The sequence below is a fragment of the Lygodium microphyllum genome, chromosome 30 (assembly GCF_053477565.2).
Source record: "Lygodium microphyllum isolate KBCC chromosome 30, Lygodium_microphyllum_v1.1.10, whole genome shotgun sequence".
Classification (NCBI taxonomy): Eukaryota; Viridiplantae; Streptophyta; class Polypodiopsida; order Schizaeales; family Lygodiaceae; genus Lygodium; species Lygodium microphyllum.
The window spans coordinates 71,119,733-71,134,973 of record NC_141164.1 but is presented as its reverse complement, the minus strand read 5'-3'; the positions used below and the strand labels follow the sequence as shown (position 1 = coordinate 71,134,973).

Below are 15,241 nucleotides of genomic sequence, written 5' to 3'. Positions count from 1 at the left end.
CAACCAATATCCTGGTCTCGAGGTGTTGGGCCTAGCTGGTTGAAGCTCGAGTTCAAGAGCATGACTGTGTGAGTTCGATTTCCATATTTGACAATGGGCTATCATTATCGAAACATTATCTTGCATAAAAAGAAATCCTAGCCTAGATAACCTATTGAGTATCATCCTTTTGTTAGTGCATCATTTGATGTCGAGGTCCATTTGAACCAATTGAGTATCATCATTTTATTAGCACCTAGATAACCTATTGAGTATCATCCTTTTATTAGGGCATCATTTGATGTCGAGGTCCATTTGAACCAAACATCAGCTGAGCCCAACAAGATCGATGCATGTGTGGTGTTCACGAATAACAAATTTGGTAACAGATACAAAATCCTTCAACTCAAAAATATGGAGGGATTTTTGACTCAAATTGCAGTGGGTATTTTTATAACTGAAAAGTTAGGAAAGATTAAGGTTTTAAACCATATTCTTAAAATTTTAGGAAAGAGGTTTTAAACAATTTTCTGAAAATGTTAAATTTTAAAAATTTGAAAGTGTTGGTGAACGCAGCAGCAGCATGCGTGTACATAGTTTCATTTGCGAGGTTTGGAAGGAGGAGCTTGGAAAAGAGTGTGAAAGGGAGCGCTTTTGTGAAAGAGTTTGAGAGAGGGAGGGGGGTTTGGTGAGGCTCTCGTCTGTGATACCATGTCGCGGGTCTACGTGGGAAACCTGGATCCCCGCACCTCTGAAAGAGAACTGGAAGACGAATTCCGCGTCTATGGTATCCTCAGAAGGTACCCTGCTTCAATCATTCGTGGTGCCTTCATGTAGAATTGCAGAAAACTTCTTAACATGATCCACGAATTAACACCAGAGACAGAGAGCGGCTTTGAGTGCTGTCCTCGATCCATCCTATCACGCAATTCCTCACTAACCTGTTAATCGTCGCTCCGAATTGAGAGCGTTGCATTCTGCCAACGCAAATTTTCAGGAGCTTGCATTGGGGATAGTTCTGTGTCACTGTGTTATTCAATCTTGAGCTCTTGCATGCCTGCCGAAATTTGCAGCCTTTCTGCGATTTTAATTCTGATGAGTTTGCAAACGGTCAGTGGTCTTCTAAATTCATCGTTGTGCAAGAAGTTTTTGACATTTTCTTATGTGGGAAGAAGGGTTCTTTCCCCTATAGTGTTCAACATCATGAGCTCTTGCCCAGGAGGCACTGCATACCTAGCTAGGTGCAGTTGGGGGCAGGGGGTTGCCGGCCTGCTATGTGGTGCCTCCTTGCGAAAGCTTATGATGTTGTTGTCATTCATAATGTGGGAATAATAGTGGGAATTTATCTAAAACTTCTTGTGGTTCAGCAGATGCATCTTACTAATTCTTGCACAGACGTGGGGTGGGGTTAGTACAGTAACTGATGTAAGCATGGATTCTCCTTGGAGCATCTGAATATTGAGTTCTGCCACTGCTTACTCTCTGTCTTTGGGAAGAAACTTGCTGCTGAAGCTTAGAAAAATCATCTGCTTGAAAGATCTTATCTCAATTTAAAGCCCGAGGGGACCCAAAATGTTTCTGCAAATGAGATGGTCTGCTGTCGGAAAGAATGTGGCAAATTGTGCATGATGCAGTTGTCTGTTTTTGAACTCAATTGACAAAGGGAAAAAACGCTGTATGCATACCTTGTGGGGGGTTGTGTCCCATGTCTTTTTGCTGATTACTGCTTTTGGGTGTTGTTTCAGTGTTTGGGTGGCCCGCAAGCCACCTGGCTATGCATTTGTAGAGTTTGATGACAGAAGGGATGCAGCAGATGCAATTCGATCATTGGACGGTACATCTCATTTTCTATCTGTTATTAAAATTTATCTTCTCATATAATGTGTGTTGTGCTTTTGCTGATGGCTTTGCCCCTTATATTGCACCTGACATGCTTATTTATTTAATATATGGAGTTAATTCAAGAATGAATTGTTGCTGGTTGTTCGGTGTTGCTGCGTCATAGTTGACATCGAGGGATAATGCAAGATTGAAGTATTGCTGGGTGTTAGGTGTTGCGGTCCTGTACAATTCAATATAGTCTTCTTGGCCTAGTGGATACTGCCTGCTCTGTGCAAAGTGTATATGCGAGAAGGAGAAAGGGAGGGAGAGGGAGTGGTTGTTGTTGGGTAGGCTATGAATTTTTCTTTTGGTTAATCTCAGAGCAATCCAAATGTCTAAAGTAGTTATGATGTTGTCTATCAGCTTGGTGATGATGTTTTCCTATCTAATGATGGCGTTCTAGGGCAAGTGATAGTTGTTTAAGCATAGGCAATGCTGCTCAAGGCTGGGTGATGCTGTTTTGGGCTAATTGAGTGGCTTTGAAGCCGATTTGGGTGTGTTTCTATTGTGAGTGATGGCTTCTGGGAGAGATCTATTGCAATAGATTGTACCAAAGAGTTTTTTTTTTGGTTGGTTTTTGGGGGCAAGATCCAGTGTGTGTTTAGAGCTTTTTGAGTAGTAACAATTGTATTGGCAATTTACTAATCATAAAGGAAAGCTGCAAGGGGTGCCATGCTTTGGGGCCAATCTTTCTTTGTGTTTAGGTGCAGGAGAAATCTAGCTTTAGTTTTTGATTTGTGCGAAATCCCCTAGATGAGCTCCCTAGGCACTCCCATATCATCTAGTTTGTGTAACAATTTGCTCTTGGTACTATATCAAAAGCTTTGTGGAAGTCCACAAAACATTAGTAAATCCATTGTCCATGAGCTCTTCCCTCCTCAATAATCGCTTCTAAGTGTAAGGATGCAATCCAATAAAGAAAAGCCTCCCTTAAAATCGGCCTATCCTTGTGCTTTGAGATTCCATCTCTTTGCTCTTCGCTTAGCTCATGCTCAAGATTGGAGGCATATAACTTGGCCAATATGTGACCAACTATGATAATCCGATAGTTGGATCAGCTAACTTGAGGATAGGCACAAGTGTTAGTGCTCCAGCACTTTGGAAAGCCTTCGCACATGGCTTTATTAAACATGTATGCTAAAAGTCTTGCCACCAAATCCCTAGTATATATCAAGTGCTTAGCTACAAAGCCATCATGATCGTGTGCCTTACCTCTATTGAGTTTGTCAATAGCCTCTCGGATCGGACTTACCGCAAAGAAAGTAGGTGTTTGTGGGCAAGGCTTTGGTGGATTAGGGAGAGGAGGCTGATTTGCAACTGTATAGAGACAGGTTTGCCCCCACGCATTAGTAGATGTGATGGGTGTGGGTGAACGATGCTGTCTAAAAAGCCTCCAAGCCTCTCAAGAGTCTTGGCTCAAGAATAAATGGTGTAAGTCTCTCTCCAACTGGGCTAAGAATGCTCTCTTCTTTCGCTATATGAGGCGTTTGAAGAGTAGTTGTGCGTATTTGTGGTGGGTAGTGGATCCCAATGCTACCTCTCTTTATAAATGAGCCCTAGTCTCATGACAATCATCATAACATCAACTGTTTCAAGGTATCACCCCGGAGGGAGCTCTTTGTGTGGGTTGTGAGTGTAGGAATGCTATACTTGTTGTTGCATGTAGAGCCTCACTAAACTACTAGTGAGTTCATGTAATGGAGTGTGGGGTTGGCATCATATAATAATCTAAAAATCTTTGCCGACTAGATGTCCTCTATCTCTCTAGTGAAGTAATACTCCGGTGTTGATTTGCCAGATGAGTCTGTTTATGGATGGATTGAAGATCTATTGTGAATGATAGGTAAGCACGATCCACTACAACTCCGATATGAAGCATGGCGAGATTGTGAGATCTTGGATTATGAGGTATAAGCATCGAAGGACAAAGTACATAGTCTACTGTGTTGGCACCATATTGATGAGGGTAACATGTGAATAGAGGATATCTGGCTAGACCATTGATATGGCTAGTCCATGTGTTGTGCCCAACTCTACAAGATGCCTCTCGTACCTTGCGAATTTTCCCACATCTTGTGAGATCCTCTCCATCTGTAGCTCCTCCACATCTTGCTCTTGTAGCATCTCCTCAAATGCATAAAAGAAAGATGTGGTGGCAAATTGTTTTGACATTAAAGTTCCTTAGTAGATTGACATCTCCCTCTCTCTCGAACTCCCTGATATCCTCATTGAGGGCTATCTATGGTGATTGCTCCTTGGGTGGGACATATTGGGACATCATAGGGGGGCAGTGGTATATGCCAATGTACAAAGTATGCTCCTCACCTCTCACTCTCACCCATATGTACCTGGCTTGCTCATACATGTTGACTACTTGGATCACCACTCTACCTAACTCATAGCTATTGTTGTGAGGACGTATATTTTTACAAGCCTCACTTAACATGTGAATTAATTTTTAATCACATGTTTAAGTAAATGTTGCACATGTGAGGTGCAACTGAGGTTAGTGCAAATAAATGAGCCCAGGATCCGAGGAAATCATTGGATGACACTAGAGATGTGGTGTTTAATGGTACTTAACACTGTTGTGATGGTAAAAAATGGCATAGAGACAATCGGGAGATGAAATGGCCTAGCCAATTTAATTATTGGCTGGTCAAACTATTTTTTTAGCACCAAAATAATTATTATATTAAATTTCAGTAATTTTAGACTGAAAATTAAATAATAATGTGCATAATGCTGGAAATTCAGTTTAGAAGATTGCCACCTGGCAAAACTTGCCCATGCAAGTTTGGGAAAGCTGAATTGGGGCTGAAGGGAGAAAGAAATCTTGTTTTTGCATTTTGGAGTTGTTGGGAAGAGAGGTTGGGTTGTTGTTGCCTGCTTTTGGGACCATTTCTTAGCCATTGGAGACCATTTTGGTGAAGGTGGTCGCATATTCTTGACCAGGAGAAGTTGGTGATTGCGGTTGATGCACTTTCTCTTGAAGATTACAGCCTCCGTTTGCTGTTGATGAATCCATTTGGGGTTGAAAAATTGGGATAGCAGCTCAATTTCACTAAATTCTTGTGACAAATCTTTGAATTTTTTTCTTCTTTGCATCATTATCTTTCTTTCTCCAGCCATTTCCTAGCTTTACTCCAAGTTTTACAACAATCCAACCATTGGAGGTGGATATTTTAGGTGAATCTTTGTTGTAAACCTTGATTTACAGCAAAAATTAGGGTTTAGCAGCTGCCTTTGGGAAGCATGCTAGACATTGAAGACTCCCAAGACTTGAATTATTTAGGGCTGAAAATGATTTTCAGCTGAAATCAGGTGGAGGACTAGCCAACCATAAAAATTGGGGCATTTCCACTCTTCTCGAAGTGGGTGAAGATCATTGATTTCTGAATCAAGGGACAAATCAGATTGAAGACTTGCTAGTCACTTTGGACAGCAAGGGGAGAGGATCCTATTATAAATCAACTTTTACTTCAGTAAAGCTAAAGAAATACCGAAAGGGGCGCTAGTTTTGGGGCCAAGTGGGTGTCCATTGTCCAAAGATTAGTAGGTAAATTTGTATTTTCAGTTTTGCAATGAATGCTTGGTACTGTAATTGAGTTGTAATCAGGGAATTACTACCCATCCATTGAAGGAAGGTTGGTTTCAGCTACTATGATTCATGTGTGTCTCCCTCGTGTATGTTGATTCCCATCTATATTGAGTCACTCGTGGAAGTGTAGCATGTGGACCTTGATGTGTCGCTGAATAGAATACTATGTCTCTTCCTCCGAATGTCTCCTCAAATATCCCCACATCTAGTCCCAAGGCTCCATTGTAATTCTAGACTACTACTAAAAGGCTGGTCTCATAGGTCTCCCATCATCATTTTGTGCGTCTTATCCATGATCACAACTCTCCCTCCTCTTTAGAAGGCCAACTTGGCCTCCTTGGCTGTCTTAATTCTTGGTATACATTTCCTCATGTGGGCTAGTTGGGTTGGTGTGAGGTCATCACTTATAAACACACTTGCATCTTTTTAGTGTTTGGTGTTGGGCCAAGAAATCTTTCTTAGTCTCCATGGTGGGGAAGCGGAGGATGAGAACATGCTCTTTTGAACGATTTTCCATAGTATTAGGGATAGCCTTCTTGCCCACCCTCCAAGTGGATATGTGTAGATTTTCCTTGACGTTCATCTTGGTGTATAGCTCCTTGGTGTCCTCATAGTTGTCAGGTACGAAAGGTACGATACGGTACGGTATGATAAAATATGATACTAAATGGTACCTTAAGATTTTATAATGTACGGTACGATATTAGTACGACAAAAAAATATCTTGATTATTTTAGACAAAAGATAATAGAATAGATATTTCAAGTCTAAATAGCAATGCTATTAGAGCATATAAGATGAGTACTTGAGGGTAACATGCCAAAACCTAATGCGGAATGGGCAACATGCGCTACTACTACCTACAACTTATAACTACATAGATGGGAGTGGATACATCATACATGCATGATCATACAAATAAGAGAAGTGAAGGTTGAGAGATTGTTTGAATCTCAAATAACCTAATCTCATGGGAGAATCATATTAATATGAAGAGCATTTAGCTTGTCCCAAAGTGCAGTTCGAATGGGAAAGATGCATCCATTAAGTTGGTACCTTATGGTACTAATACGTAAGGTACGGTACCTAAAGTATGGTATAGTATCAAACCTTTCGTAGGTGGTACTAGTGCAAATAGAGAGAGGAAGAGGCTAGAGAGAGAGAGAGAGAGAGAGAGAGAGAGAGAGAGAGAGAGAGAGAGAGACTTGGGGGAGAAATAAGAAAGAAAAAAGAAAAAAAGAGAGAAAATAGAAAAAAAAAAGTTGTAGACTTAAAGTAGAGTGGCTAAAAAGTGTCCATTTTTTCGTACTAAATCGTATGGATATGTACCATACCGTACCGTACGGATTAGTCCGTACTATGTACGGAGACAACCCTGGGTGTCCTCTTCTACCTTCTTGTGAAGGAAACTGCTAGGGTTTGCACTAAGGACACACAGAGTGTACGACCACGACAAAAACACAAAGAGACAGATACAGACACAGAGGGCAAAACTCAAACCCTAAACGCAAAACTAAAAAACTCAAACCCTAAATGCAAAACTCAAAACTCAAACACAAATTGAAGAAGGGAGAGAGAAAACACAACTTTGAAGTGAATGAATGTTGTAAGTGAATGTAAGAGTGTACAGTGTGCTCAAGGGCAGAGCAATGTCAGAGTGCGACGTCCACCAAAGACGGATCCCAAGTCTGTGGCCACTAGTCGGAGTGTAGGAGTGCTGAATAGTGAATGGCAGCAGACTGGTCACCAAAACGCAGGAGTTTGGAGGCTGAAAATTGGTAAATGCAGTAGTGTACCACCGATCGTAGGTTGGAAACTGTGCACAATCTGCTGTAAACAGCAGGCTGAAACAGTGTCTGAGAGTGTCAGGGCCTGCAATGCTGAAAACGCAGGTTGGTTGACCGTGGAGATGATGGACAACAGGCTGAACAACAGTTTGGGACAGTCTGGAGCAGTCGCGAGCAGCTGAGAGCTGTCGCCTACAGCAATGGACAGGCTGAAGATGATGTGGCTGCAGTCGATGATGGCTAGACAGCAGATGGAGACGGGCTGCAGGTTGGAAACTGGGCGTCAATAGCAGCAGAGGGTGTGTGGGTTGGTATAATCTGCAAAACAAGGATGATGGTTGAATGGGGGCAGCCTGGCTATTTATAGATGTGGAAGGGTACTCCAAAAATTAGGGTTTCCACTAAACTCTCTCGAACCGCTCCCCGTTTTAGGGTTTCTACTAAACTCTCTCGAACCACTCTCCGTTTTAGGGTTTTACTCTAAAAGAGCATTTTTAGTGTGTTTTGGGGCTGTTTAAGAGGCTAATCAGCAAGTAATGCATATTTTAGCTCAACACCCCCTCTCAGGCCTAAAACCGAGCTGAAAGGTTAGGCCAACCATTGTGATGTTTATGTATCCCAAGGCGTCCCACCCCAAAGCAGCCAAGGCATCGGACAAAGGGTGCACGTCGGTTGCCCAGTGGCCTACCAAGACTACAGAGGCGATGGTTATCTTACCAAGGAAATCCAAGTAGTCACCCTAGAGAGGACAGGGCATCGGACAAAGGGTGCTTGTTGGCTGCCCAGTGGCCTACCAAGCCCTACAAAGGCGGATGGAACTACATGGATTTTTTTTTTTGGTTGAATAAGTGAAGTAAATTTGATGCACAGGGTGTCGATGACGAGGAAAAATAGGTGATGAGGTATCCATGTGATGAAAAAGGATGGTGGTATGGTAACAACAGCCGCTGGTGGAAATAGCTTAGGATCCACGCAAGTGGTGCTCTGCACAATGAGATGCAAAGTATGCTACATACTGAAGAATGCTCATGCAGCAAGTGCCACTTGGACAGTGTCCCTCGGAGGGAAATTGTTCACTTGGCCATGCTGGAAGAAGAGCAAGCAATCCCAGGATGATGAAACCATGAAAGGAAATGTGCGTATCTCCACGTCTCTAGCCTAGGGAGGACCAAAGCAATCTGCAAGTTAGCCCTACATTGAAAGACAAAATCTCGCAAAAGAGATGAGAATCTGCAAACACAGAGGTTAGTAGTGAGATGCTCCAAAGCAAAACAGAGTAGAAAGAAAATCTAACCCAAAATAAATGCAATGAATGTATATGTGTGTCTGGACTGTGCAATCGTAGCGGTCTGCGGAGGCTTTTTAGGTGGAAGACCGTGGGCCTTGGAGCGACACTCCTCGTCCACATGGCCTGCTCTCTGGCAATGTGTGCAAAACCGGTTTTTCTTAGGGAGTTGTTGCCAGATAGGTCTAGATTCTTTGGTTCCATCTGAGGAAGAGGAGTCAACCTTTGATTGGCGTGCCTTCTCATCTAGCGAGTTCTTGCCACTAGTGGTTGTCCCTCCCGAAGAAGAGGCAACCAACCCTCTCTGCTCTTAGTAAGGCTATGATGAGGATTTTTTGTGGACTTGATTATACAGCCTCGCGTAACGCAATAATTGGCATTCAAACTCGTAGAAGGTTGGCAATTTAGGTTGGGAGATGATGTGTTGAATGAAATTGAAGTACTTGTCATGCAACTTATGCAAGAAGAATGTAACCTGATCGTCATCTGACTTTGGAGAGCCAGTAGTGGTGAACTCGGCAAGTAACCATCTATATTCAGCCAGCTTGACTTTCAGATCATCCCCTTCCTTAATAGAGAACTCTTGAAGCTCAAAGTCGAGATTGATGCGCCGAGTACGATCACGAGCCGCATAGCGATCGAGAAGGTGACTCCAATGCTCTGATGCGAGCAAGAAGTGCTGCAACTGAGAGTGAAACTCAAGAAGCAATCCTTGCATCAGCTCAACATTGGCTGTGGCATTGCGGGCTCTCCATTGACGGATGTAATTAGGGTGAGCTAGTCGAGGGTCCGGCATAGGCTCTAGAGCAATGACGAGGTCCCAAAGACCCTGAGACTCAAGCACTTGTTGCATGAAATTAGACCAAGTGTTGAAGTTTGACCCGTTAAAACGTGTCTCATCCGTGAAAGCATTCTTGGCCGTTGCAACAGGAGTGGTAGTGCTCCGAGATGGATAGTGTGAAAAAGTGTAGTGTGGGTAGGATGGGGGAGTGGAGTACACTTGGGAACTGGCCCTAGAGTGCCCACCAGGCATGCGTGTAGTGTGCAAGGTGGATCCATAGGTAGGGATGGGTTGACTAGGCATGGGCATGGTAGCCACATGAGGAACCCAAGGAGGTGGGACGGGAACATTGTGAGCAGAAGATGGGAATCTCTGTGTAGGTGTAACCCAAGGAGAGTGTGAAGACGCACCATAAGCTGAGGATGGAAACCCCTGCGTATGAGTGGTCATGGGAGATGTGAAGCTGGGGATAGTGAGGGGGATGCCCATCACAGTCGTCCTAGGAGTTATGGGTGTGCTCATATGCTGAAAGGTGAGAGACACTATGTTAAAGGGTGGCATTCCCCCTAACGAAGTACCATGGTGCAAAGAGATAGAGAATGGGGTGGAGAAGGAAAAGGTGCTAGGAGCGGAGATGGAAGATCCAACCTCTAGGGTGTGTGATGCAGATGTGGAGTGTAATCCAAGGTTTTGGAAAGATGATGAGAGGTGTGATATAGAAGAGGGTGGGATGGGAGGGAAGTGAGAAGTGTGTGTGATGTGCTCAAATGAAACAGAAGCTATAGATGTACTTGAATTTCGTCTGCTTCGTGAGCCCCCTCTATTGAAGTTCACATATGCAAAGCCATCCGGATCCTGTAGCTGAAAAGAAGAAACAGGCGAGGGTTTTGATTCATGCAACACAAAAGAATTGTACAAACTTGACATTGGATCTGGCTGAGATGATGAAGATGGATCATGAGACGTTTCGAATGCCGTATGTCCTCCATGATCGGAGAGGTGGCCAGCCTCACCAACTAGTCCGGATGTGGTAGTAAAACTGGTAGGAGGGGTGTAAACATTACTATACTTGTTGCGATAGTACTCCTCAAAGTCCTCCTCTGTCATGTTAGTGAAATCTAGTGAAGGTGGAGTGTCGTCCTCCTCACCAAGTCCATAATGCCGTCTCAGGGCTTCCAATGATGGAGAAGCCTGATAAGACATCATAGGAACTGGAGAAGAAGGTATTTGGGACATTGTGATTCGGTTACGAGTCGTATTGTGTGCCTCACACAAAGACTAGCTCTCCACAATATCCGCAGGAATCTCTTTACAAGAGCACCGACTCTGATACCGTGTGAAGGAAACTGCTAGGGTTTGCATTGAGGACACATAGAGTGTACGACCACGACATAAACACAAAGAGACAGACATAGACACAGAGGGCAAAACTCAAACCCTAAACACAAAACTCAAAACTCAAACACAAACTGAAGAAGGGAGAGAGAGAACACAACTCTGAAGTGAATGAATGTTGTAAATGAATGTAAGAGTGTACAGTGTGCTCAAGGGCAGAGCAATGTCGGAGTGTGACGTCCACCGAAGATGGATCCCAAGTCTGTGACCACCAGTCGGAGTGTAGGAGTGTTGAATAGTGAATGGCAGTAGGTTGGTCACCAAAACACAGGAGTCTGGAGGCTGGAAATTGGTAAACGCAGCGGTTCGAGAGAGTTTAGTGGAAACCCTAATTTTTGGGGCGCCCTTCCACATCTATAAATAGCCAGGCTGCCCCCATTCAACCATCATCCTTGTTTGCACGTTACACTAGCCCACACACCCTCTGCTGCTGTTGGCGCCCAGTTTCCAGCCTGCAGCCCGCCTCCATCTGCTGTCCATCCATCATCGACTGCAGCCACATTATCTTCAGCCTGTCCATTGCTATAGGCGACAGCTCTCAGTTGCTGGCGATTGCTCCAGACTGTCCCCGTCAGCCTGCTGTCCATCATCTCCACGATCAGCTAGTTCAGCATTGCAAGCCCTGATACTCTCAAAGGGGTGGTAATGACTCGATTAATCAACAATTACAGCAATCATAAAATTCACATAAATTGACAATGCAAATGTTACCACTTAATCTTGGACAATGGATAGCTTGTTGGTCTCAAAACTGGCGCCCCTTCCAGTATGTCTTTATCTTGAATTGCAATTTGGATGGAATACAATGAGATTCCTTGAATTTCCTTTGCTCTTCAATTGTCTCTTGCTGTCATAAATGACTAGTAAGCGTTCAAACCAATTTGCCCCTTGGTTTGCTTGGAGATTGGTCTTCAATTGTGTTCCTTGGGTGACAAGTATATCCCCAAATGTTTGTTGGTTGAATGCCACTTAATCTCTTGAAATTGCCCCAATTTCGGTAACTAAAATTCAAGTCTCTAGGCCTTCAATTTGTGAGCATGGTTTCTAAGGTGGCTGCCAAACCCTAATTTTTGCTGTAAACTAGGGTTTACAGCAAATGACTAAAATGACTAATGTTCACCTCCAATGGCTAGTTTTGCTTGAAATTCTAAGGAAGGATGAGAGAGAATACAAAGGAGAGAAAAATTTCATACTTTCGTTGTGAGAAAATGGAATAAATCAATTGTTGCCCTGATTAAACAGTCATGAAAGCTGTCTCCATTGATGGAACACCCCAAATATGATATTGCTTGGCTGGAACAACCCTCAAAACTGCTGTCATCTACTGATGGAGTCTCTTTTGGTATGTCACCAACTCTTGGACGGCGGTCTCTTGTTGGTTGGAAATAACCTGTCAATTGTTATAGTAGCAATGGCAGCCTTCTCTCTCTCTCTCTCTCTCCCCTCTTTGTCTCTCTCTCTTCGACCCTCGAACTTATTTTTTCCACTTGCATGGGGAAGTTTTTGTTAGCAGGCTTGTTAAGTCATGTGTGACTCAGGGCATGCCATTTAGGGTTGGACACATTGTAGTTATTTTAGGCATTTTTTGTTGTGGTCATTTCATGTCATTTTGACATTTATGATGCCAGTTGACCAGCATTTATTTTAGGCCTATTTCATGCCTATATAGTGGGGCTCCTCCTCCTCATTTATCATCATCATTCACCAGGAGGACTACTTTTTGGAGAGAGAAGTTGGTGCTAGTGCCCACGTAGCCAGTGACTTACTATTGTATGCGATTGTCTTGTATTTGGTATATGGATTCCATTTCTTGAGCATCCTTTTGAGTTCTCTTCTTTGTAGTGTGTTCTCTTTCTTTTTCTTTTGTCTTGTGTTTAGTAGTTTATTTCAACATTTATTTATGCTTCCATTGCCGTATCCACTTTTGACAGTTTTGCCAAGTGGCAGCCTTTCAAAACAATTTCCAGCACTATCCAACTTTATTAAATTGATTTTTAGAATATTAATTTTAAATTTTATAATTATTTATGGCTTTAAAAAAACCTTAATTGGCCAGCAATCAAATTGGCTAGGCCAAATATATCACCCAAGTGATCCTAAGCACTCATTAGCTTGGAATTGGCATTAATTAATCAACTAATGCTAATTCCCTAGTGTCACTACTAACACTACTGGCTAATTAGATGTTCTAGGCCAAGTTTTGACACTAGATACCACCTAGTACCTCTTTGGCATAACTTATTACACCTTTTGCCAATGTCACCCATTGATTATGAGGGTTACTAAGGTCTCATTGTCACTTAACTAAATTGCATTTCACATGTGTATCTCACATGTGCACAACTTAATAATGCCAAAACTAAGCATTAAAAAAAGTGGCAGTCTTCCAAAACAATTTCTATGGCTTAGAAAAATAGTTTGATTGCCCCACAATTAAATTGGCTAGGGAAATTTATCACCAAGTGATCTTTAGCACTCATTAGTATGGAACTGAGGACTCCCTCCTGTGCAAATTGTAAGGGTAGACGGGCAGTAGAAAGGAAGTTAAGAAGATAGGAGGACAATGGGAAAGAGGGCCTAGGCCACAACTGACCATGTAAAAAAGGGGATGACTGCCCAAAAGGAATTAGGTTTTATATATAAATTCAAAAAGTGAATGAGAAGCTCATTCTTTGGTGTGTGGCAAAGTGGACTCATCTTCTACTCTTCTTCCCTTCTCCTTCTTGCTTGCTTGTGTGCTTGAGAGACGTAGTGTGAGTGTGTGAGTTAGACTCTTTCTTGGCTTTATTAATGGCATTGGTAACTAGCAATTCGGCGCACCTAATGTGCAAGCTGAGACATGTTGTTAAAAAGATTAAGAATATTTGTGACTGATTTGGGTCTAGGACAAGATTGGGCGTGATGGCTGTTTGGAAGGGTAGATGTAGGGCATGATGGATGATGCCATGGCAGAGCCGGAGTGACTGGCATGAGTGCAGAGCAATGGCTAGAACAATAGCATCTTTAGCATGCCACATGACTGGCTAAAGTACTGGAGTGATTGGTAGGAGTGCAAAGCTGGAGTGACTGGCAAGAGTGCAGAGCAATGGCTAGAATAGTAGCATGTTTGGCATGCTTTGTGAATGGCTGAAGTGCTGGTGAGCAGGGACTTAAGCTAGGAGCTGGGAGAGAGAGAGAGAGGTCTTGATAAGGCCAAAATTATCATGCCCCATGGATCCCAAGTCCAAGTTATTGGCAGCAGGTGATCCTCTTCTTGATGCCACCCGCTATAGGTGCCTTGTTGGTTGTTTGATTTGGTCGATCCGAACATCATCTTTTGTGGTGGCTTTGCTGTCTTTTTTAATGAAAATTCCTACTCAGGCTCATTGGAGAGCCGCTTTGTGTATTTTGCGCTATCTACAGGGGACTTAATATCCTACGAGATCATGTATGGAGAGGGGGACACTCTTTCTGGATGGAGTGACTCTAATTGGGCATGTGATGTGGATTCGAGACAGTCCACTACAGGTTATGCCTTCTCCTTTTAGGATCGAGAGCTATCTCTTGGAGCAATAAGAAGCAGCCTACTGTGGCTCTTTCTTCTACATAAGTTGAGTATTGTGCCCTTTGTTCTACAACTATGGAGGCAATTTGGCTTCATCGTAAGTTAGCAGAGATTGGCTTTCCACAGAGAAGACCTACAAAGTTGCATGTGGACAACCAGAGTGCCCTTGCTCTGGCGGAGAACTTAGTGTTTCATGCTCGCATGAAGCACATCAAGGTTCAATACCACTATGTTTGAGAGTGGAACATGGATTCCAAGTTGATGGTGGCCTATTGTCCCACAACAGACAATGCAACAGATCTGTTCATGAAGCCTTTGCTGCCCAAGGCTTCTATGCTTCATTACATGAGGTTGTTGGGTCTACAGATACTCCCAAGCTTTGAGAGGGGGTGTTAGCTTGCCTATTTTAGTCATGTCAGTTTGTCATCTCTTGGTTGTGAGCTCTTGTCTGAGTTTGACAGAGACATGGGAGCTTTGGCATTTTAGTGTGCATGTCTTCTGTTTTAGGCACATTTCTTGTGCATTTCCTTAGTTTGTCAGTTGGTTTACACCCCTTGCCAGTATTTGTCTGCTCCATGACTGCCCAAGATGCCGTGTCATCATTTATCCCATTTTACTGTGTAGTTAGACTGCATTTATTGCAGCCGCAGGCAATTTAGTTGTATGTCGGCCATATTTTTGGCCTTGTTTAGCAGTCAGCCAGATTTGGTGGTTCTCTGCTATATCTAGCAGCCAGTCCCCACTTGGTCTATACATTCTTTTGCAGGTTGTGCACACTTCGTCTTTGAGATTCTCTGACTTTGGTGTTGCCATCTTCATCATCTTGATCAGGTGCCTTCACTGATGCTGTGGGATGCGTGTAGGGACTGATCAGTCCTCTCTTTGTATTCAGCATTTATTTTCAGTCTGTAGATTTCTTCCTTCTTCCTATTGTCTATCTCTTCTCTTCTCACTATGTTTGTGTTCCTTCTTTCGTTGCGTACTCTCA

At 43.1% G+C, this 15,241-nt stretch overlaps 1 protein-coding gene across 1 annotated transcript in view; it reads left to right on the top strand.

The window, feature by feature from the left end:
• Nucleotides 1–579: 579 nt before the first annotated feature.
• LOC148009988 (serine/arginine-rich splicing factor RSZ21A-like) overlaps nt 580–15,241 on the top strand; it is a 58,301-nt gene continuing 43,639 nt past the window's right edge. Inside the window, exons 1-2 of the mRNA XM_087672947.1 lie at nt 580–779; nt 1,725–1,813. Coding sequence (XP_087529073.1) covers nt 691–779; nt 1,725–1,813 — 178 coding nt within the window. The 5' untranslated portion in view covers nt 580–690. The remainder of the gene's footprint in view (nt 780–1,724; nt 1,814–15,241) is intronic.